We start from the raw sequence: 24,253 nt of genomic DNA on the forward strand, positions 1-24,253 counted from the left end.
ACCTCTGACCACTATTATTTCATTAGCTTTCACATATTTAATGAAGGAGTTTAAACAATGGCTATGGAACTAGAAAACATTTCTCCACAGTTGCTGAAGTATCGGGGAAGAGCAAGCTATGAAACTGAAGACTTGACACATGTGAAATGTATCTGTGTTCATTGAAATCTTAGATATTAATTTGAAAAATAGCAGGATGTGAATGTGATTAGAGCTCATAATATGATTTTTACAACGCCCAAAATGAAAATTTAAAAAACATGAATGCTGTAAATTTGGGGAAAAAACACTCCAAAAAATTCAGTTTCTGCCTTTAAGGACAAAATGAAGTTTCTAGTGTATGAAGCAGTGCTAACAGAAAGTGTTTGAGCCAAAAAATGCTTTTCAATCAATATAATGCTTTTCCATACTTACGTCATTAAATTCTTGTGATACTTGACTGTCAAATTTCTCGGAAATTTTGGTAGAGCTGGAATAATGGAGAGTGCTGCTTCCCAGTGGTAGGAAGAAGCATAGTCAGGAAGAAAACTACTGCACTGATGTGCAGATACAATGAAAACAGATGCTTTTAACTATTGGCATTTTTATTGGGAAAGAAGATTGTGTATAGGAAAGTAAGGGTGCTTTTCATTAGAAGACATCAGTGCTTGGGGAGATAATATGGCAGACACAAAGTCAGTACTGTTGATTGTTTATGTCGTTTATACAAATCCAAAAAATGTTTATATGCATCTTGGTTGGAGATTTGCAGGTCTTGACCAAAAACCAACATTGATGTTCAAAAGAGTATGGGTTCCTCTTGGGGTATACATTACCCATTTTGTACAGTTCACTTAATTTATAATAACTGAGCAAAATTATTTTACTTCAGCCAATTTTATTTTAATGTTCGCCCATCTGTACACTCAGCTTTAAAAAAATATCTATTTGGATGGTGACTACAATCAAATGTACACAAGTGAGAAATTTAGCATTTTGCATCTTTCAGGTGTGGAAATTTTTTTTTTATTAAGTTAATTACTGAAGTGCTGCAGTACAACATCTAAAATAGAACTCGCCTCTTGTCACTATTAGATTGTCAAATCATATTAGTTCAGTTTGATTCAGCATTTTAGTTTGAGTTGTGTACTATATTGTTTATATTTGTCTCTAAGTGTCTTCACCACTGTTTAGACTTTCTGAATATTACAAAGACTAAAAAAAAATGAGGAAATGTGTTCTTACACAGCCAACCTTCCTGAGGTTTAGATATGCACAATAATAAAACAGTTAGATTTTACCTTCTGAGCCTCTGGATATGTTATGGCCTTGTATTGCATAACTGCTGGCTTTACAAAGGTCTTTTGGCAGCACAGTACCTTGCTGGCCAGGAGCATGGGTTGTGAAATCAGGTAAGCTGCCTAGCGTGTCCGATCTGCCATGAGCTTCATTCATGGACATCTGTACTAGGACAGGAAGTGATTAATCTGTTAATGGTATGTCAATTGTTTAATTATATGCAGGTGGAGGGTGTTAATTGGGGTCTTACTAGAGCATTTATAAGCAGACACTTACTGAGACAGGTGGAGGGTTTGAATGAGGAGCTACATGTTTGTAATCCTTTTACTCAGTACAATAAATGTGAAACCGAGTAAAGATAGGCTCCAGCATTATCCTTCCACAACAAGCTTTCTGGAATTTAACAGGAAGGGGCTGTACTACCGGCACAGGCTGCATCTAAACTAAGGTCCTAGCGAAAAGGAGAAATAGGACTGTAGAAAATGCTTTAAACCAATAAAGGCAGTGAAGTTCCAAATGGAAATAATAATAAACTTGTGATAAAAAAGAGAGGAGATAAGAGCAAATGTCAGAGCACACAAAGAGATTAAGATAATCCAGAAACACAAAATATTATAGAGATTAATAATAAAATACTTGTTAGAAATAATGCTGGAGTGGTAAAAAAAAAACATGTTAAATTATCCATCTAGCAATTTATAGAACACCAGCAACCAAACGTGTGATGGGTCAAAAGGTGTGGGAAATAAGAAATTCAGTTGGAGTCTGCCTTTGTTACTGCATTAACCTTTCTGTAGTCTATGCAGAGTCTAGTTGAACTGGCAGGTTTAGGCATTAACACCACTGGGGTACTCCAGCTGCTTTAACTGGGTTCAGTTAGGTGGTTTTCCAGCATGTATTGGATTTCTGCTTTTACTCGTGCCTGTTTTCCTAGACTTAAGCGATAAGGATGCTATTTTATAGGAAAGGACTCCCCTACATCCACATCATGTGTGGCTAAGTTTGTACATCCTGGCTTGTTCCTACAGACTCTATTAAATGCTATGAGTAGCCTTGTTAGGTCTTCTCATTGTTCTGCATCTAAATATGAAAGCATAGTGTCCAATCTCCCTAACAATTCAGTATTGGCTAACCGGATAGTAGGAGGTTCAATTTGAGAATTGTCTAGGCCTCCTTCTGCCTCATCCTCACTATCCCTTTCGTCCTTCACGGTCCCTACTACGTGACATACCTGTCCTTGCTTATCCTCCTCTCGTTTCAATATTTTGATATGACACAGTCAATTCTTTTTCCAGCAATCTGGGGTGTCAGTGAAATAATTTACTTGACCAATTCTCTTGACCACTTTTTATATGGCCCACTGAACCGTGCTTTCAGCGGTTCACCCTGTAAAGGCAGTAATACTAACATCTTATCCCCTGGTTGAAATGTTCAGGCCTTGGCATTAGCCATTTAAATCAGGCAAACCAAATTGAATACATATACCAACCCCCTGGGTGGCATTATAGAGATGTGTTTAATTTATCAAAACTTACTACTTTTAAGGAGCCATAAACAATACAAGTTCAGTGTACAGTATAGAGTAGAATTAGAGACATTGTTGCACATAAAGCTATACATACTTAGCAGTCTGTAGCATTATGTGGTGCTCTAGACAGCTGTACCAGTGCCATACCCCTGAAAGAAGACTTTCACTCCATCTCTCTGGGTTGGATTCGAACCCAGGTCCCAAAGGTGGGAGGACAGCATTCTACCCAGTACCATGCAGTCCCAGTATAAATCATTTCACAGGAAGTCTATGGTTGTTATGTTGGTGGATACTTTACCTTGCTAGTATCAAGAGTATTTTGGACTTTCTCTAACACTCACTCCCTTCACTACTGGTGCACAGTGGCAGTGGTGTGCACCATCTCCGGGAGGCACTGCAGCAACTCATCAACACTCCTTTGACAGCACCCTCCGTGCATGTGGCATCTACAAACTAGCGGGACAGGGGCAGCAGACCCATGGGAACACCGCCAACTGGGGGTTTCCCTTCAAGTCATACACCATCATCACTTGGAAATATACTACTGTTCCTTCACTGTTGATGGTCAAATATCTGGAAACCGCTTCCTGGCAATGCTGTGGGTGTGCCTGCACCACATGGACTGTGGCGGATCGGGAAGGCAGCTCACCATCAACTTCTCAAGGGCAATTAGTCTACACTGCTTGTTACAACCTCAAAAAATTCCAACCAATTTGTCAAATAAGATTTCACTTTCCTAAAGCCATGTTGATTCTGCCTAATCATATTATGATTCTTTAAGTAAAAACAGAAAATGCTGGAAATATTCAGCAGGTCAGGCAGCATCCATGGAGAGAGAAGCAGAGTAAATGTTTCAGGTAGTTCCACACAAGTGACAGTGACCCACATCTGACGGCAATGGGACCCGGGCTATGATGCATTCTGCATCCCTAGAACATCTCCACTTGCCTATCCAGGCACACACCAGCACTACTCCCTCATCTAGAGGAGCCTTTAGTCAGGGATATGGGCAACTAAGGCATAGAAGTTCATGATCCACAAAGAACAAATGTTAAGCATGTACATGACAGACATAATAAATTGAATGCATTTCTAACAAATATTGCACTCTGCCAATCTTTTATTGTATAGAAAAGAAGCTATTAGTTATCCAGATGACAAATGAAGTAGCTAATTCTGAGTTATTATCTTTGGGTACCTTAAAGGACCTTGTGGCATAAAAGTCAAAGGCACTGGTGACCTTTCACTGCCTCTGGCTGTGTACTGCAGATGGCTTACTGCTTCTGCAGCTCTTGTATTAGGTGACACACCCAGCAACAACTTCCTGCTGAGCTTGATTCTCCTTGTCCACAACTCCTTCAGTAAACCTTGGTTTTCTGAGGTAGTATCTGCTGTGAGTCATGAACCCCTTATGCTCTTCCATGTCTAGATGCCATCTCTAATTGCTGCACAATAGTATTCCCACAGTGGTGACTGCATTCATACTGTGGAAACTGAGTAATTTCACTTCTGTCACTGCTTTGCTGATGCTTACAAATCTTCCTTCTTTATTAAATTCATTAATTCATTTTGATTTGACTCTGCCAGTGCAGAATATTGTACAAGTTAAATGCTAATTATTAACTGGAAATTTTTCTCCTTTTTATTACTTATTTTTACTTTTTCTCTGAAGGGATTGCAATCCTTAGCAGTGCCAAACATAGTCTCTTGCCGTTTTTGGTTAACATTACAATAGCTTAAAAAATGATTAATGCTCAGTATGTGGGCATACTGGAAGGCTGACATTTATTGTCCATCCCCTGTTTGTCCTGAGAAGGTAGCGGTGGCCACCTTCAACTGAGTGCCTTGCAAGGCCATTTCAGGGATCAGTTAAGATTTAACCACATTAGTGTGGTACTGGAGACACATATAGGCCAAAATTTTACACTCCCCAAAAGAGTGGGCTGGGGGTGGGGGAGGGGCCCATAAAATGGAGTGGAAGGCTGGGGGGCCCTTCTTGACCTGCTCCCGCCTCTGCTGCCAATTTACGTGGGGCGGTAGCGGCGAGAAACGGCCTGCTTGCTCAAAGCCAATCAAGGCCCTGAAGTGGCCAATTATGTGCCCGCTGCCACATGGATTTTACGTTTGGCAGGCAGGTGGGCTGCTCAGGCCTCAGAAAACCTGCCTGATAAAACTAGGAGGCGGGGTGGGGGGGTGGTGGGCAGCCATCCTGACCCTGTGCCCCATGGAGGGCTGCCCCTGAAGCCCCAACCGCCTCCAATGCACAGCATGCCCCCCCAACCGACCCCCCGCCCCCCCCCCCCCACACCCATGCCTCACCGGGCCCCAACTGATTGCCTCTGATGAGGTATCAAAAACTAACTTCTTTTCCAGGGTCGTCCTTTGTCTTCATTCTGAAGCTGGGTGTAGTCCCAGCAGTGGCCACCGCCCCCGGTAGCGCTCCTGGGACTAAGAGCTGCCAGCCCGCTGATTGATCAATAGCTCCATTAGGTGGGCCTTCCTGCCTCAATGAGGTGGAAGTCCCGCCCAAGACCAATTAAGGGTCTGGGGACTGTAAAATCCGGTCTGGATCCCCAGGTCTAGCGGAGGCGGCTTTGCCACCGACTTTTCAGCCAGTGGACCGGTTCCCCTACCCACCGTAAAATCCAGCCCATAGACCAGACTGGGTAAGGCCATTAGGTTTCCCTCTCTAAAGGACATTGGTGAACTAGTGGGTTTTTAACACAATCCAACAGATCCTTGATAACTTTTACTGGTACCAAGTTTTTATTTCCAGATTTTTTTTAATCTATTAAAATTCTCAAACTACCATAGTGGTATTTGAACTCGGCTTGTTTGGATTATTAGTCTATGTCTCTGGATTATTAGTCCAGTATCATAATCATTTTACTCCTGGAAAGAAACAAAGAACTTGCAATTTTACAATCATGTTTCACAACCTCAGGGCATTCTCTGAGGTGCTTTATAACCAATTCATTGCCTTTTTAAACTGCTGTCACTGTTGTAATTTTACTTTTTTCACAAAAATTAGCAGAGAGAGAAATATCAGGGCCAAAGTGACTAAGAGCCTCAGGAATGTAAGGTGATTGAATTAATGAAATACAAGTCCCAATCAGGTACATTTTTTTGGCAATAGAGGATGGGTTTGAAGAAATAGTTTTGGAATACGGATACTGGAAGATTTGAGTTAATTGAATAGTTTTTAAAACTGGCACAGGCATGATGGGCTGAATGGCCTCATTCTGTGCTGTATGATTGTAAGATTCTAGGATTTGTGACTGACTTAATGTGCTTCTTTGTCTTGTAGCTCATGACATTTTCTGTTTGTTTATTCCATTGGAGGTGATGGATTCCAAGCAACAGAACCATTTGACATTTTGTGGGTTGATGGAACCGTGCCCCTTTTTCACAATGTTTCATCAGATGTCAGCCATCCAGTTAATAAAGGAGAATGTGTAGCCTTTGATCCTTTGACTGGAGCATGGGCTTCTGAAATATGCTCGAAACAGAAAGAAGCACTCTGTAGATATGACAAAGGTGAATTTAACAGTTTGTTGTTACATTTTAAATATATATTACTTTAAAGCAGCAATTACTGAAAAGACTTCTGTTATCTTGACATAAATCAAATCTGTTTGTTTCTTTTTATATTATAGCCTTGATTATTAATTGCGGGTGGAGTGGTTAGATGTGATGTTGCATAGATTATATGGAGCTAATCATTTAATCAAAAGGAAAAGCACAATGAATTTTACAAAACTAAAAGCAGATGTGAAACAATTACAAAACAGCTTCACTTTTATTTCTACTGATTGGTAGGAAAGCACATCATAGTTACATGCTGGGGGCCAGTCAAAATCTGTGGTGATGTGTCCTTTTCTCTTCCTAACTTCATGCTGGTACCATTTCCTTCCCCTCTCTAGTTCATTGTGTCCTCCCAGTGTCACCCTGAGTTTTCCCTTCTCTCTCTTCCCATCCAGCCAGAGTTTCCCCAGACAGTTATACTCCTATCTGAGTCCTATTGCTGCAGTAGCAAATGCTGAAATAATTATATGTGACAGCCACAGGGTTCAATGGGAGCCTGTGAGACTTGGCTAGAAGGCCAAGTGGAATGACTTGGCAAGCCCTGGCATGGCGGGCAGCCAGTGGCGAGTGTAGAGATCATTGAAATAATCTTTTATGTTGCGTTTGAGAGGAACATCAGAGCAAAAGTTGTAACTAGTAGACCACAGCTGAGGTGTTGGTGGAGCACTATACTTGGTCTCAGCATCCCTGGGTTAAGAAATGAAAATTGCCCAGAGTTCCTGTTCCTGACTGCTGTCCAGTGTATCCTGCTGCACATGTGCAAAATTAGACATTGTTTGGGGGCAGGGTTGTGCTAGTCTGCAATTCTCCCCTGTGGTCAAATAGCATGCTGCTGTTCACTATCAAGATTCACTTATGAAGAATAGCCACTTGAGCAAACTACCAGAGGGCTCCTGGTGCCAGAACCTGCACCCCAGCAAGGGAGGAGGGAAAATAACATAGAAGAATCTCCATTCGTCAGGGTTCGCTATTTGCCTTCTCCATGGAAATAAACAATTCAGCAGCTCAACTGGTACATCATTGGATTCTAACATTGTAACATGGTGTCTAAAATTCCTGAAATTTCAAGGGCTGCTTCTCTGACTTTGAGTTGGGCAGTGAGAAAATTGCTTCATTTACGAGATTGAGAGTATTCCAAATTGTTTTGCTGTGAAGTGACATCGGTGCCTGGATTGCACACTTTTCATTGATGATACGGTTAACAATTGAAACATTAGTATGTCATTGTCAGCTTTTAGCGATCTCATTTTGTCCGGCTGCTATGGTTTACTGATTTCTGCTCAGATGGGACATGCCAGTTGAAGGAAGTGAGGATGGAGGTCAGTAAACTTGTCAGATCTAGCTGTGTGAATTGAACTCTGTTCCTATTCAAGACTTGTAGCTTTTCCAGGATGAAGTCTTCGAAGAATCTCCTAACTTTCTTCTGCCTTGGATGGAACATTTGGTTTGGACAAAGACCACATTACTAAAACCACATACAAATTCCTGGAAAGTATTTTGGAGACTGCAATTACTCTAGTATTGGACTATTCTGGAGGCATGTGCTGTTGCTGTTCCTGTCGAGGAGCATTTAGAATGGGAACCATTCAGGAATGTCTGAGATAGTGAAATATTTTATAGATACAAGTCAGTTGATTGTGACATTGTACATGGGGAGATATGACCAAGGGCTGGATTTTACCAGGCCTTTGGGGATGGGCTGGGAGGCAGGAAGGCTGGTAATGTGGCACAGGAAGGCGTTGGATGGCTTGCCCGTTGTCTTCCTGCCGCCATGCCATTTTGCCACCGGTGGCAAAGTTGGCAGACAGCCCGTCTGCCTGTAGCCCAATTGAGCCACTTAAGTGGCCAATTTAGGGCCTCTTCCCACCTCTGCTGGCATTTTGCCAGTTGCTGAGGGACCCTCCATCAGGTGGGGAGACCATCCAGTGAAACCTGGCAGTCTCCCGTGGGCTCTGTGGGGGGTCCTTCCTTGTCGGGGAACTCTTTGGCCCGTGGTGAGACCCTGCCCGCGGCAATGGCTGCCCTCATGGCAAAGGTGCCGCCTGCCCTCCATGATTCCCCCACCACCATCAGTGCCCCCAGATCTCATTTACCTGATGGTGAGGGTGCACGGCCATCAACATGCCCTCATCCTGCAGGTGCAACCCCAGCAGTGGCCACTACTAGTGGTGCCGCTGCTGAGCTGCAGGTCCTCTGATTGGGCTGGTAGTTCTTGGGGCAGGCTGCTGCCCTTAATAGGGATGTCAACCCTGGTGGCAGCAATTAAGTGGTAAATGCAGTGCTGGGTCCTGCTGCTCACCAAAGTGAGGTCAGCCCCAGTGGCGGGAGCCCTGCCATCTACATAAAATTCTGGCCTAACTGCTTATGTAAAGTGGGGTTAGAGGGTAGGGGATAGGAAAACCTACAACAGTTTGGGAAATGAAAAAGGTAAAATGGTTGAAATGTAGGGATTTCTCAGCAGGATAGACTGAATTACTGGGCGGGGCAGAACTGAACTGCGATGGGGCCAGTGAGAGAACTTTAGATAGGAGGTTTAGGTTATAAATGTGGATATAGCAATTTATGTTGGAAAAATTGACACAAAAATATGATAAAAAATGGAAGTAATGTTTTGTGGACAGGAAATGAATGCAGATGAGGTTTTTTAATATATTATTTTGTATATATTTACAATATTTCTGTGTGCAGAGAAAATATTAAGTGTATGTTTCAATTAACTACTTGATGCCAATAACATCATAAACTGGACAATTCTGTCTCCTTACCACTATTCTGAAGCAATTTCTGTAAAGCAGAGTTGGGTAACACGAGACCTATCTTTATAAAGAATAGAGAAACTTTTGAGGAAACTCTTGAGTGCTCAGATGGATCTCGGTTTGATTTATATGCTAGTTGCTATACAATCACAGTTATTTGTAAAATATTCTAGTATTTCTGTTCCTTTTTCAGATGTATATGAACAAGTGGAAAACTTTTTTTCTCTACCTCCATCTCCATTTTTCCTCCATATTAAGGAAAAATCTGTTGGTGCTTCAGTAAGTAATTAGTTGTTGCCTTGAGCAGTTACTTCTCAATGTGGATTTGTTGTAAAAGAAAGTTGCATGCACCAAAGTAGGTTGTTTTAAACCAAAGCTCATGTTTATATGATCTAAATATATATGCTTTAAAACTGGTTCATTACTTTGAATGGATTTTGGTCACCTATATTGCATCTTAGCAGGCTGTTTTGTCATTGAATGAATTTTAAATAATTGCCAGACCAAATTTTAGGGACAAGATGGTTTTGAAATGGTAAAAGTTCTTATTTGCATATATAATTTAAATTATTTTACAATCTGATCATTTAAGCAACCATGTTAAGGATTGTTCTAATGGTGGGGTGGTATTGGTGAATACAAGAGATACTAAACCATATCAATCTCATATGTTAATGTTTCTGAAACTAAACATGCTGAAGGATTATTCATCTTGGGTTATCTTCATATTCTTGTTCACTTAAATACAAATCTCTATTCTGAAATAAAAACAGAAAGTGCTGGAAATACTTAGGTCTGGCAGCATCAATGGAGAGAGGAACAGAGTTGACCTTTCGAGTCAGATATGACTCTTCGTCTGAACTGCAAAGAGCTGTATAATTCTTGTGCACATTGCTTATCTTTTAATTGCTATTTTCAAAAATCAATCTGAGATAAAGCATAGGTCAGATGCAGAAAGAACCTCTCACCTCTGTTAACTAATGTTAATTTCAGAGAAGTGCTCCCAATGGCAATGGTGGGATGTTCCATTTTCCCCATGAACTATCTGTGGTGTGGCAAGACACTGGCAGGGCTAAATTCACATTCAAGTTGTAAGGTGAAAAGACATTCTGGTAGCTCACTGCATTCCCCAAAGAGTATAGAAAAATTTCTATTTATCTTAAATTTCTTGATATAAATCAAATTATGTAATGATATAGTTTGTTATTAATGGGGCCCAACTCTGCTTTTCTTTCTTGGTTGAGATTAGCAAAAAGATGGAAAGTGAATGAAAGTCAATATGATGAGTAAATAAAAAGTACCTATCACACAAAGTTATGAGAGTTTAGACTTCACATCCAGGCTTCGTGGTTGAGTTGGATACAATGTCAACATCCCAGGTTAGATCAAATAGAGGGTTGAAGGGGTGTGAAAACAGGGTGGGTAAGTGTGATAAGAGCGGTTTACTTATATGGAGGGTAAACACTGACAAAGTTTTTGTTTGGGATGAATGGCCTGTTCCTATGGTTGACAAATTTAAAAATATTTCAGAAGTAAAATAGTAGCTGCTCAACATATGTTTCAAATATGATTGTTAGTAATTGCTTTTGCAATGTTTATCTTTGAAACAAAAATCTTTTTGTAGGATTTCAAGATATTTTGCAATAAGTATTTTTACAGCTTAAAAAAATACATCAGTTATTAGCTCCATGTTGTGTTAGTGTATTGTGTGGAAATATTTCTTTGTGTTTGTTGCTTTAGTTTGCAGATTATCTTTTGCTGAACAAAAGTGATTATCCACGAAATGTGACTATTGCAAATTACATCACCAAAATATTATTAGAGGCTGCAGATGAAAGCCATGCTAAGCTCACCTCTGCTGACTTGCTAGCACTGACAAGATTTCTTAGAAATGTTGCTGAACTGGATTTTAAGACAGAAACAAATAATTCAGAAACAGTTTTGAGCTTGGCTACTAACTACATAAAATTGGCAAGCAAGATCATAGATGTCAAGTGCTCTTTTGAATGGCTCATAGTATCTGAGGTGAGAATGCTTCATTTTAAAGTTTTATTATACTGTAAAACAATATTAAATATTTAAGTATCTTGGATTTGATGTAGAAAATAAAATACACCAATGAAATATAAATATTAATCTACAGAACTTTTATATGAAGCTTTTGTGAACCTGAATTATTTTCAGCGAGAAGACCAATAAATGCTTGAAAACAGATTGTGGCTGCAGTCATTAAAGGATATACATTGCTGTATGTTATGGAGAAATAATGACATATTGCAGCCAGAAGTGGTTGATGTTGGCTATGCTGAAAGTGATTGTTGTCCGTAAAGTTATTGTTATCCTAACATTTATTTTGTTTAAACTACATACCAACACTGCTTTGAATTTTTAATATGAAATGTTACCTTTTAATGCTTGCAGTTTAAAATGGGAGGTATTAGTTGCTGTTTATTGTATATGTGGTTTAATGATACTTGATATTAATACAATATACTGTGGAATCAGGAAGTCAGAAAAATATTGAAATTATGATGGTACCTGCATCCACTTGGCCTACTGTTCACATCATACAGCTTCACAAAATAGAGTTATACTTTCAAGTCTCAGCATTGCCATCCCTTGATGAATATGACAGCACCAAAATCAATAAAATACAAGTGATGAAAGTGGTGGGGAGAAGGGAGAGCCCCTGCCATATCAGTAGTTCCACACCAAAGCAACCCTCTTCCTGCATGCTGCTACCCCAACATTTCCTCTCAAGCTCCAGTCCCTAAATCCTACTCTTACCACACCTAATACTCACTTCCCAAGTGCCAATATTCTGATTCCACTACTCCAACATCTTGATTACTTTTCCACTTTTTTTCTATATCCTGGGATGTCTCAATACTCCCAGACACTAAGCCCTCAATCCTGCCACCCCTCCCCCACTGGCAAAAGCAGCACCACAGCTCCTAAATTGACAACCTCACTCCCACTTCTTCCACATCCTGGCACCACCTGCCCACCCTTTCCCTATGCTCACTTACTACTACTCCTACTTCCAGAACCCAGGATGCCCTCCCACTATTTGCAGATTTCGTGACCCTCCTATCAGTACTCCAGGAACCCAGAAACACCTTCTTTATTTTTTTGACATCTGTAAACCCTGTTCTAATTTACGTCACACCCTGCAACTCACCTAATACTGTAAAACCCAGATTCCCGATACCAGAACTTACATATGCAGATCATTTCCTCCCCACTTCCTATCCTTCACCACCAACCTAACTCTCATCTTCACATCTCATTTCAGCAATCTCATTTACACTCACCATGAAACACTCTGCAGCCCCTAATTTTCCTTCTCTTTCATTCCTTAATCTTTCACTGTTTCCTGTCACTCAGCCCAAAGTCCCAATTTACCACCTACTCACCGCCATCAACCTCTTTCTCACTCATCAACATGATCTTCTATGCCCCCATATTATTTCCTCCTCCTCCAAAGTTTTATATCTTTCTACCAATCAACTCAAACTCGCCAACCCTCTCCCTTTGTCTGTCACATGCCCAACTTCACACACTCATGACAAACTCAAATGTGAACCATCTACATTGAAAACAAATCTTCAACCTAAACACTATGCTCCAACTCCCTGCTCCATAATGCACACACTGTCAAACGCTCAATATCATAAACGTAGACTTTGTTATGATCCCCGTGGAGATCACCAACAAACCAAAAGAATTGAATCCACCGACTGACCTCAAATTAGGAAACAAAGCCAAATGGACAAGATTTCACTTTTATAGATTTTATTTTAACACTTAAACCAAAGCCAACATAAATTAAACATGAACGAAGAGTTAACTCACAGTCTATACATCTATTTTAAAGGTAACATGTTATGTATCAGATGCAACAAAGGTAGTCTTTATGAATCCTCTGACCAGTCATACCAGCAAGAGGATGCTGAGCAGTCTGAAGGTACATTGAAATCTGGAACTTCCTCAAGTAGTTTTCCAAGTTCCAAGGATACAAATACAAAGTGATGAAGTCCCATCGATAGTGAACAATGGAATCTTCCCTTTAACGATTCAGTCTGGTCATTTCTTGAACAACCTTGGCCTCGTCAACACCATCCTGATGGAGTGGTTCCACTGATAACTCTTTAAGTCACTGATGGCAACTGCCGTAAGCAGTATTCACCAATGATCAGTACTCAGACTCCAGGCTCCTCTGCCTGTAGCTAGTCTTTATAAAGCAACCAACAGCTCCCAGTATTTCTCTCAAACAACAGCTGGCTGATCTTTGCTTCCATCCACTGCAAAGAGTTCATCTAAACTGACATCTGAGCTCCAGTCACATGTCTCTGATCATAAGACTCTGTGTTTCAAACTGGTTAGGATCAGCATTGTCTTTTACAGAACTCTCTGGAGCTTCCAGTTTCATATCGAATAAGTGACTGTCTCAGAAAAAAACACAAGCTTTGAATCCAAAGTTATAGCACCTAACAGTCCATTCAGCAGTGCAGTTTGCACACAAGGACTCCATCACAACTTCTTCCACCTTACAAATGTGAAAATCTATAACTATTTTATTTTGACCATGCCCAAAAATGCTCCGTACAAATTATATTGAATAACATTGTACAAAAATATTTACATGCATGCACATATTATACATTTATACAATATATTTCACATTAATTTATTTTAACTCACATCCCTTTATTCATAAAGCTTTTATATACAAACCTACCAATATACAATTAATCATTCTCAATTAATTAAATTTGTTTCATTTCAATACCAATATAATTCTATTATTCATTTCCCTTTAATGTCTTTATTGTTCATAAATTTTTGCTTTAATTCTAACATCTAAAATACACCACAACAACAATACATTGTCCATCACTAGGTATAATTTCCCTCTCTTTATCAAACATAGCGGGAGACTGGCATGCCGGACGATAGCAGGAGATTGCGACGGGCCTCTCCATCTCTCATCCTGTCTCCATGGCCGAATAAAAATTCGGCCGATTATGTAGAAATTATGGAATTCGGCCCAAACACCTTACAATACTCTAATAAAAAGACACATTGACTTATTCAATCACTGTAAATCACTGGCACTGATAAGATATTGTACATTACATGGGATAAAACATATCAGCCAATTCACTGTGAGCAACATCATGGCAGATCACCCAATATGCACGCAATAACTATATCTCATGAGTTGCAACATCTGTGTTTGCCATAATGCTCTCCACCAATTTTATTAATGATTGAATTCAATAATTGCCCTCAATCACTGAAAAATTTCTGAATTATTTTAAAAAGCTGTTCTGAGACTTTCACGGTGAACTTGTGAACTTTAAAAAGAAAGTCGACTGCTGTAACAGCAAAAGCAATTGGTGGATTTTAGAAGCATTCTTCACAAGTCAATGTACTAAAGAAAATGCTTACATTGTCAGGTGAGGAACTTTTTACAGAGCGAGTCGTAATGATTGGAACTCGCTGCCTGCATGGGTGGTGGCAGCGGAGATTATGAATGATTTCAAAGGGAAATTGGATGGGCACTTGAAAGAAATAAACTTGCAGAGCTACGGGGATAGAGTGGGGGCATGGGACTGACTGGATTGCTCTACAGAGAGCTGGCATGGACTTGAAAGGCCAACCCTCCTTCTGTGCCATAATGACTCCGACCTCTATTTTGTAGGTGATCCATGGACCATATGTTATAATTCGCAGTGTTGATATGCTTGCTGAGAAGCTGTCTGATATTTTGCTTTCTATTGGACCAAGTATTGTTCTGTCAGCAGAGAACATAGGTAAGGATTGTATTTTACTTTGACATTGAATTGTTCATAATCAGAAAGTAAAACCACACTCTGATGTGTACCTACTCAGCAGCAGCCTAATTTCTGAAAAGGAATGTTAGTGGTTTCGCAGCTTGGTTGAGCTGTTTCTGATGTTCGAGATTTTTCCCTGGCTGCATGGGATTCATTTTTTCAAATTCATGTTAACATGTAGATTTATTACCAAATGATGTGATGATTTGTTCCAGCATGATTCACATCATTATGTTGCATGCTTAAAATTAACCAGGGAAAGCCTTTTCCAAATACTTGATGGTGCCCCTTTAATCCACATTGTCAACTTTGAAGCTGCTTTTGGTCAGTGCACAGGCTATTCATCTGGAAGATAAAGCACAGATTGAAGAATGGTATCATTCACATTTCCTTCAGCGAAGACATTATTTAATCATCATATGTGAAATCAGCTGCTCAGCTCACTATGTTTTGTGGTCTGGTAGACTTGGAGAGAACTGTCATATATTGGTCAACTGTTAAATATATGTAAAAATAATGGCACAGTGAGTTTATCCAGTAGGTAATGGAGTCAAACACCAGAAAGTTGCCAGGTCCTAAGTCATGCTGAATTACCTGATGTTCTGTGGGGTGCCAGAAGAAGAGTTACAATTGCTTTCAGTCTTGCTTCCTTGAGGATGTGGGGAAGGAGAGGGAAGGATTATGGAGTTTGAGCAGAATGGTAGAAACATATAAGCCAGTGGAGGAGATGGATTCCTATTCCTGGTTGCAAGGAAGTGTGTGTGCATGGATGTTGGGTCAGGAGCAGATTGGTTTGGACTGTGATGCATCTTGTAGTCCAAGAGTCAGATGAAACTTAGTGCTAAAGCTCACTGGTAAATAATGGCCACCCGGGTGAAATTTACTTTTTTATTTAATTTTTATTTAGAGGTACAGCACTGAAACAAGCCCTTCGGCCCACCGAGTCTGTGCCGACCAACAACCACCCATTTATATTAATCCTACATTAATCCCATATTCCCTACCACATCCCCACCATTCTCCTACCACCTACCTACGCTAGGGGCAATTTTACAATGGCCAATTTACCTATCAACCTGCAAGTCTTTGGCTGTGGGAGGAAACTGGAGCACCCAGCAGAAACCCACGCGATCACAGGGAGAACTTGCAAACTCCACACAGGCAGTACCCAGAACTGAACCCGGATCGCTGGAGCTGTGAGGCTGCGGTGCTAACTACTGCGCCACTGTGCCGCCCCATATAGTGGATCAAACTTCAGAAAAGAGTCAATGGGCTGAATTTTACCAGCTCTTTGGGGACAGGCTGAGAGGTGGGAAGGCTGACAAAAGGACACCAGAAGATATCAGGTGGTGTGCCTGACGTCTTCCTGCCACCATGCCATTGTGCCAGTGGTGAGAAAGCTGGCAGACAGCCCGCGTGCCTGGAGCCCAATTGAGCCACTTAAGCGGCCAATTAAGTGCCTCTTCCTGCCTCCTCTGGCATTTTACTAGCAGCTGGGGGGCCCAATGCTGTGTGGGGAGACCGCCAGGTAAACTCTGGCATCTTTGCAGTGGGCCCCAAGGGGGGTCCTCCTTTTTGGGCACTCTGTGACCCACAGAGGGGCCCCTCTGTGACAATGGCTGCCCCACGGCATTGGTGCCACCTGCCCTCAGAAACCTCCCCCCGCCACCCCCACCCCCCCATCCTCATTAGGGCCTGCCTGACCCTACTTAACTGACTTTGAGGGCATCTGGCCATTGATGCGCCCTCATCCTCCAGTTGCAGTCCCAGCAGTGGCCACTGCTAACAGTGATGCTGCTGAGATGCCGACCCTCTGATTGGGCCAGCAGCTCTTGGGGCGGGCCACCATCTTAACAGGGATGGCAGCCCCAGAGGTAGTCAATTAATTGGGTGCTGCTGGCCCCTGCTGCATACACTAAATCGAGCCCAATGACTTTAGGACAGCGGGGAGGGGGGAGAAAGAAAAGACAATTCAGTATTTTGCATCAAATCATTATGTTATAATCTTATAGATGTGCAGATCAAAGCAAACCAGTTGCCCAGTTTGGAAAATGACCTTGTTTACAAACCCAAGTGTCTTTCTGCTCGGAATCGAGTGGATGAAATCCAGATTCCGGGTTCAGAGATGTCCCGGCTTCTCACTTTAGGTAAGTGGCACTGAATAGTATTATCCACACCTTCTGTGGCAGTTTTAATCATTTTAATTGGAGATATTTCCTGTTGAATGCTAACCAGCAAAATTGCTTAGCCATTTTTCTTAAAGTTGCCATGGCTGAATTTCTAAGAGTAGGACGAGCTTCTACGAAATGTTTGTCTACTTCAACACAGGAAACACGAATTAAGTTAAAAAGAAATACATGGCCTGGCCAGTGGCTTGGGTGGAAAAGCCTCTATATAGAAGGTCTTTGGATTGATTCCCAATCTCTGCTAGGTTAGCTCGTCGCAGCTAGGATAGCAGTAAAGATGGTACAATTGGCCTCAGTGCCACTGGGCCAGGCAGGGAAATATCAGCCAGCTCTCCCATTTGATCACTATCCAGTAACCCTCACTGGAAAGTGCACGTTTGGTGTTAAATGATCTCATCTGTAATGCCACCTATTTCCCCTGCTTTTCGGCCCCAGCAGCAGAACCCCTGCTGCCTCCATTAAATCCAGCACAATGACTTCAGGACAGCAGGGAGGGAGCACTCCCTGTTAGATGTCCAACTAGAAATTGGGCACCTGAACAAAGTATCTGAGGTAGAGTAATGTGAACTGTGTTTCAGCAAGAATTTGTAGGAGATGTACGGAGAAAATTGTGAGGGAAAAATAAAATAAATTGAAGGAAATGTATAGAGTGGGTAGGATTAGAGATTTTAGTGAGCAAAAGGACTCTTCTTTCAAGCAGCAACAATTTGATTTTTATATGGCCTTTTAAAAGGCACTCAAAGGTGCTTCATGCTAGACATATGAAAACAAAGGCTGAGCAAAGGAGGGAGAGAATAGGATGGGTAATCAAAAGTATAGTCAAAGAGATGGGCTTTCAGAAGGTTCTTAAAGGAAGGCAGAGGGATGGAGAGGTTTATGGAAGGAATTCCGGATAATCTCTTGCAGTGACTGGATTGTATTCACAGCCTCAAGCAGCCTGCAAGGTAAATCCAGTGTTTGCTGCTGCTGGTCTGAGATAGCTAGTTGCAGCGTACTAAATCCAAGTATTACAACTCCAGCTCAAATGTAACTTTGTCAGCATCATCTGATTGTTTAATTCATCTTGTAAATTGCATTTGATTATTCCACAGCACACATTTTATCCAATTTACAGAAGACTATCTTAATATTTGTTTAGATATATATATATATATATATATATATATATAGATAGTGTTGGATCCCATTAGTTACACAAAGAGAGACGAAGTCCGACTGTAGCTTTAAGAAACTTTATTGCAGTACTTCTTGGTTACATCATCAGCAAAGCAAACAACAACAACACCTGGGCTCTTCTCTCCTCTCCTCTCCTCTCCTGCCTGAGCAGGGAAATCAAGCCTTTCTTATAGTTCTTCATACAAATCAGTGACACCCCCTTTATGTTCCCAATTGGTTTACAAACTTTGCAGTTTCTTGGTGTCATGGCCTGATTGGGGTACTGCCTTGTCACCTTCCCCTCTAGCAGTTTTCATCCCCCCCCCCCTATTTCCTTGGACCGTTAGGCTGATTGCTATACAATGGGCTACTATTATACAGCCTGCAGCTGTCCTGTTAGTTTTTACTTGCTAGTCTACTTCTACTGATAAGCTGTCTGTGCAGCCCTGAAACTATGAAGTCAATTCTGATAAGCTGTCTCTGCAGCTCCAAGATTAGTTTGTTAGTAGTACATGATTGATTAATTATTTCACCTCAAATGTCCCCATATTATTCTGTCCCCACAAAAGATAGGATCCAGACAACTGACAGCTGTGCCATCACAGGAATGGGGCTGCACAAACAGCTGGAAACAAAAATGGAGGGTTTCAGTGGGAGGTGCACACAGCTCTGGAGGATATTGTGGAGATAAGGTGGGGTGAGACCACAGAGGGATTTAATGGCAACAGGAAGGGTTTAAATTGAATAAATTTGGAGGATGAGGAGCCAATGTGGATCAGTGGGACAGGGATAATGTGACCGGGTATGTACGGCACAGTTTTGGATAAGTTGAAGTTTATGGAAGGTGGTGGGTTGGAGGCTAGCAAAGAGAGTTTGAAGTAGAGAAGTCTGGAGGTGTCAAAGGCATGTGTCATGTTTTCAGTAGCACAGAGGCAGGCAGCTTTGTGGAAGTGAAGTAAATAGTCTCTATGATGGAGAGGAATCAGAGTCTGAAACGCAACCCAAGGTAGAATAGGACTCCAAGGTTATCAACAGACCAGTTCAGCCTGAGCCAGTGGCCGGAGAGGATGGATGGAGCCAAAAATGATGGCTTTGGTCATTGCAATGTTAAGTTGGAAGAAGCTGTACCTCATCCCAGAGTGAATGCCAAAGAAGTAGTCTGACATCACAGAGGTGGTTGAGAGAGCTGGTGGAGAGATAGAGCTCAGTGTCATCAGTGAACATGTGAAATCTGACCCTATGTTTGTGGATGATAACATAAGGGATCGTGTAGAAGAGGAGCAGGAGGGGGGAAGATATATATCCTTGGAAGATCTGGAGGTGTGGTACAAGGGATGGAAGAGAAGCTATTGCTAGAGCTGCCATGTTCAAATAGATAGGAGTGTGAAGACAGACCCATGGAGCTTGGTAGCTGGGATGAGCTACTGGAGGAGGGTGGCATGGCCAAGCATGTTAAGCGCTACAGAGAGAATGAGAAGGAATAATGCATAATAGTCACAATTATAAAGGATGTCATTTATGATTTTTGTTAAGGCTGTTTTGGTGAGGAGGTGAAAATTGGACTGGTGGGATTCAAAGAGGGAGTTTGGGTGAGGTACGTTTGAAGTTGGGAATTAACAACTGATCTGAGGACTTTAGTGAGGAAAGGGAGATTAGAGACAGGGTAGTAGTTGGTGAGGATGCAATGGATTATGGTGGGATTTTATTTTATTAATTCATGAGAAGTGTGTTTTGCTTGCAAGGCCAGCATTTATTGCCCATCCCTAAAAGAGGAAGGGGTGGTAAGGACAGAAGCATAGTGCTTGAGAAAAGGGAATCCTTTTACAATCCAAGCTAGCATGGGGGCCAAGAAAGGTTTCACCTGCAACTTATGTATGAATCCAGTGTGGATGGATGGATACTGCCCAGCATGTTTCTAAAGTGAATTAAATTGACCTCGATGCAATTTGTAGTCGGCCCAAGATCACAATACAAACCAATCAATTGACCCTAACTTAGTCATTTCCTTTGATAAGACCGTAAGGTGTGCAAAATGAAAATATCACATTGAAGAATGCTCCTCCTAAGATTCCGACATGCAACAGATGATAAAACAACTTAAATGAGTAATTTCTTTTTTAGCTAATTCTCACTGGAGATTGGAAAAACAATTTCTAAACTCCCCCACTAATCAATTTTTAGTGAGACCTATTGAATGTCTGTACATGCAGAGGAAAATACAGCTTTACAGATTCTGGCCCTTTAAATGAAGAGAGTTCATTTGATCAGTAAGGAGCTCTAAGGATGTGTTTATCTGTGACACCACATACCCACAGTAACCTCCTCTAAGTTTCAGTTGATTTTATGGTGCTGTTGTATTGAGTTGTCAGGATCAATAACTGGCTGTTTTACTATCCATGTTGTTACTATTGAGTATTTTTTTATTAATGTAAGGTGTTTGCAGAAATATTAAGTGTTTATTTTATTTCTTTAGGATACAGGGAGTTGATATTTATACATGTTTACTATCGAAGTGTGGAGCATCATTTGACACCTAACAATCTGGACTCTGTATTGCTAGCTGGGAAATCAGACAAAAGGTAAGATTAAGTTGACAAAGAATCAATGACTAGAACACTTTGGTCATAATATAAAGAAAATATGGTATTCTCAGATAGATAAACCCAGACTTCGATTTTGAAATAAAAATAGAAATGTGTAGCAGCCAGTTGCCATCTGAGAGATATGTAGTTCAGGTCAGTAGGTCAACCTGTTCTGTACTTCCAGCAATTTCTGATTTTATGTCACATTTTATTGTGCAAAGCCTACAAAAAGTCAATAATATGTGCAAGACCGCTGATGTGCTACAATGAGAAAATTCACTGCTGATCCATGAAAACCAGGATTTAAGGAGTGTTTTATATTAGGTTCATTATAACACATTTAGGATTTACTGAAACAGGAACTTTATTATATGAGTGAACAGAAACTGATTTAATATGTTGGAATTTTGAAATAATGGATCAGAATTATACTCTAACTAAGTATGTATCTATCATGTAATGTTCTATGCAATCAAATCAGATGCCACAATTAACTGCAATATCTTCTACAGATAATCCACAACTTTAGTCCTAATAATCAATTCCCTTATTTCACATTGAATTGAAGTAAGGTCTATAGTTGTCTTTGTCTGTTTGTCACTCTTTTTGAAAATGGTACCACACTACTCTGTACAAGATTCAGTAAAGTGATGGAAGGTGTCATCGACAGTGCTATCAAGCGGCACTTAGCAATAACCTGCTCACTGATGCTCAGTTTGGGTTCCGCCAAGGCCACTCAGTTCCAGACCTCATTACAGCCTTGGTCCAAACATAGACAAAAGAGCTGAACTCCAGAGGTGATGTGAGAGTGACGGCCCTTGACATCAAGGCTGCATTTGACTGAGTATGGCATCAAGGAGCCCGAGCAAAACTGAGGTCAATGGGAATCGGGGAAAACTCTCTGCTGGCTGGAATCGTACCTAGCACAAAGGAAGATGGTTGTGGTTGTTGGAGGTCAATCATCTCAGCTCCAGGACATCACTGCAGGAGTTCCTCCTGGTAGCGACCTAGGCCCAACCATCTTCAGCTGCTTCATTAATGACCTTCCTTCAATCATAAGGTCAGAAGTGGGGATGTTCATTGATGATTATACTATGTTCAGCACCATTCGCGACGACTCAGATGCTGAAGCAGTCCATGTAGAAATGCAGCAAGACCTGGACAATATCTAGGCTTAGGCTGATAAGTGGCAAGTAACATTCACACCACACAAGTGTCAGGCAATGACCATCTCAAACAAGAGAGAATAACCATCTTCCCTCGACATTCAATGGCATTACGATTGCTGAATCCCTCACTATCGACATCTTCGGGGTTACCATTGACCAGAAACTGAACTGGAGTAGCCATATAAATAAAAGCAAAATACTGTGGATGCTGGAAATCTGAAATAAAAACAAGAAATGCTGGAAATATTCAGCAGGTCTGTCAGCATCTGTGGAGAGAGAGAAGCAGAGTTAACATTTCAGGTCAGTGACCCCTCTTCAGAACTGACAAATATTAGAAATGTGAAAGGTTATAAGCAAGTAAAGTGGGGGTGGGGCAAGAGATAACAAAGGAGAAGGTGTAGATAGGACAAGGTCACAGATTAGCTGACCAGAAGGTCATGGAGCAAAGGCAAACAATATGTTAATGGTGTGTTGAAAGACAAAGCATTAGTACAGATAGGGTGTTTATGGACTGAAAATTGAACAGCCGCAAGTACAAACATGAAAATAACAGTGGGTGAGCAAACTGAACAAACTAAGATGAAATAAAATAAAATAAACACACAAAAAATATTTTTAAAAAGCCTAAAAATAAAAGTAAAATGGGGGACCTGTCATGCTCTGAAATTATTGAACTCAATGTTCAGTCCGGCAGGCCTAATTGGTACATGAGATGCTGTTCCTTGAGCTTGCGTTGATGTTCAATGGAACACTGCAGCAATCCCAGGATGGAAATTTGAGCATGAGAGCAGGGGGGAGTGTTGAAATGGCAAGCAACGGAAGCTCGGGGTCCTGCTTGCAGACTGAGCGGAGGTGTTCCACAAAGCGGTCACCCAGTCTGCATTTGGTCTCCCCAATGTAGAGGAGACCACATTGTGAGCAGCGAATACAGTATACTACATTGAAAGAAGTACAAGTAAAATCGTTGCTTCACCTGAAAGGAGTGTTTGGGGCCTGGGATAGTGAGGAGAGAGGAGGTAAATGGACAGGTATTACACCTCCTGCGATTGCAGGGGAAGGTGCCATGGGAAGGGGACGAGGTGGTGGGAGTAATGGAGGAGTATACCAGGGTTTCATGGAGGGAACGATCCCTTCGGAATGCTGACGGGGAAGGGAGGGGAAGATGCCTTTGGTAGTGGCATCATGCTGGAGGTGGCAGAAATGGCGGAGGATGATCCTTTGGATATGGAGGCTGATGGGGTGGAAAGTGAGGACAAGGGGAACCCTGTCGCAGTTCTGGGAGGGAGGGGAAGGGGTGAGGGTAGAGGTGCGGGAAATGGGCCGGACACGGTTGAGGGCCCTGTCAACCACAATGGGGGGGAATCCTCGGCTGAGGAAAAAGGAAGCCATATCAGAAGTGCTGTCATGGAAGGTAGCATCACCAGCCATATAAATACCATGGTTACAAGAGCAGGTCAGAGGCTAGGAATCCTGCGGCGAGTAACTCACCTCCTGACTCCCCAAAGCCTGTCCACCTTCTACAAGGCACAAGTCAGGAGTGTGATGGGATACTCTCCACTTGCCTGGATGGGTGCAGCTCCAACAACACTCAAGAAGCTCGACACCATCCAGGACAAAGCAGCCCACTTGATTGGCACACCATTCACAAACATTCACACCCTCCACCACCGATGAAAGGTAACAGCAGTGTGTACCATCTACAAGAAGCACTGCAGCACCGCAGCAAGACTCCTTCGACAGCACCTTCCAAACCCGCGACCTCTACCACCTAGAAGGACAAGGGCAGCAGATACATGGGAACACCACCACCTGAAAGTTCCCCTCCAAGCCACACCCCATCCTGACTTGGAACTATATCGCTGTTCCTTCGCTGTCACTGGGTCAAAATCCTGGAACTCCCTTCCTAACAGCACTGCAGGTGCACCTACCCCACATGGACTGCAACGGTTCAAGAAGGCAGCTCACCACCACCTTCTCAAGGGATGGGAAATAAATGCTGATCTAGCCAGCAACGCCCACGTCCTAGGAACGAATAGAAAATGCATACTATTAACATTTATAATGTTGGTTAGTGCAGAGTGTCTGGTTTCTTGTATGGAAAAATGTAGGAGAATGCAATACGGGAATGCTTGTGCCTCATTGACATGTAACATACTGTGCATGGAATGGAGTTT

General features: G+C 41.7%; 1 protein-coding gene across 1 annotated transcript in view; it reads left to right on the forward strand.

The window, feature by feature from the left end:
• Positions 1-24,253, forward strand: part of LOC137372565 (adhesion G-protein coupled receptor D2) — a 329,848-nt gene that overhangs the window by 22,199 nt on the left and 283,396 nt on the right. The window contains exons 7-12 of the mRNA XM_068036491.1: positions 6,149-6,343; positions 9,341-9,426; positions 10,888-11,172; positions 14,855-14,966; positions 17,000-17,134; positions 20,802-20,907. Coding sequence (XP_067892592.1) covers positions 6,149-6,343; positions 9,341-9,426; positions 10,888-11,172; positions 14,855-14,966; positions 17,000-17,134; positions 20,802-20,907 — 919 coding nt within the window. The remainder of the gene's footprint in view (positions 1-6,148; positions 6,344-9,340; positions 9,427-10,887; positions 11,173-14,854; positions 14,967-16,999; positions 17,135-20,801; positions 20,908-24,253) is intronic.

The sequence above is a fragment of the Heterodontus francisci genome, chromosome 8, assembly GCF_036365525.1.
Source record: "Heterodontus francisci isolate sHetFra1 chromosome 8, sHetFra1.hap1, whole genome shotgun sequence".
Classification (NCBI taxonomy): Eukaryota; Metazoa; Chordata; class Chondrichthyes; order Heterodontiformes; family Heterodontidae; genus Heterodontus; species Heterodontus francisci.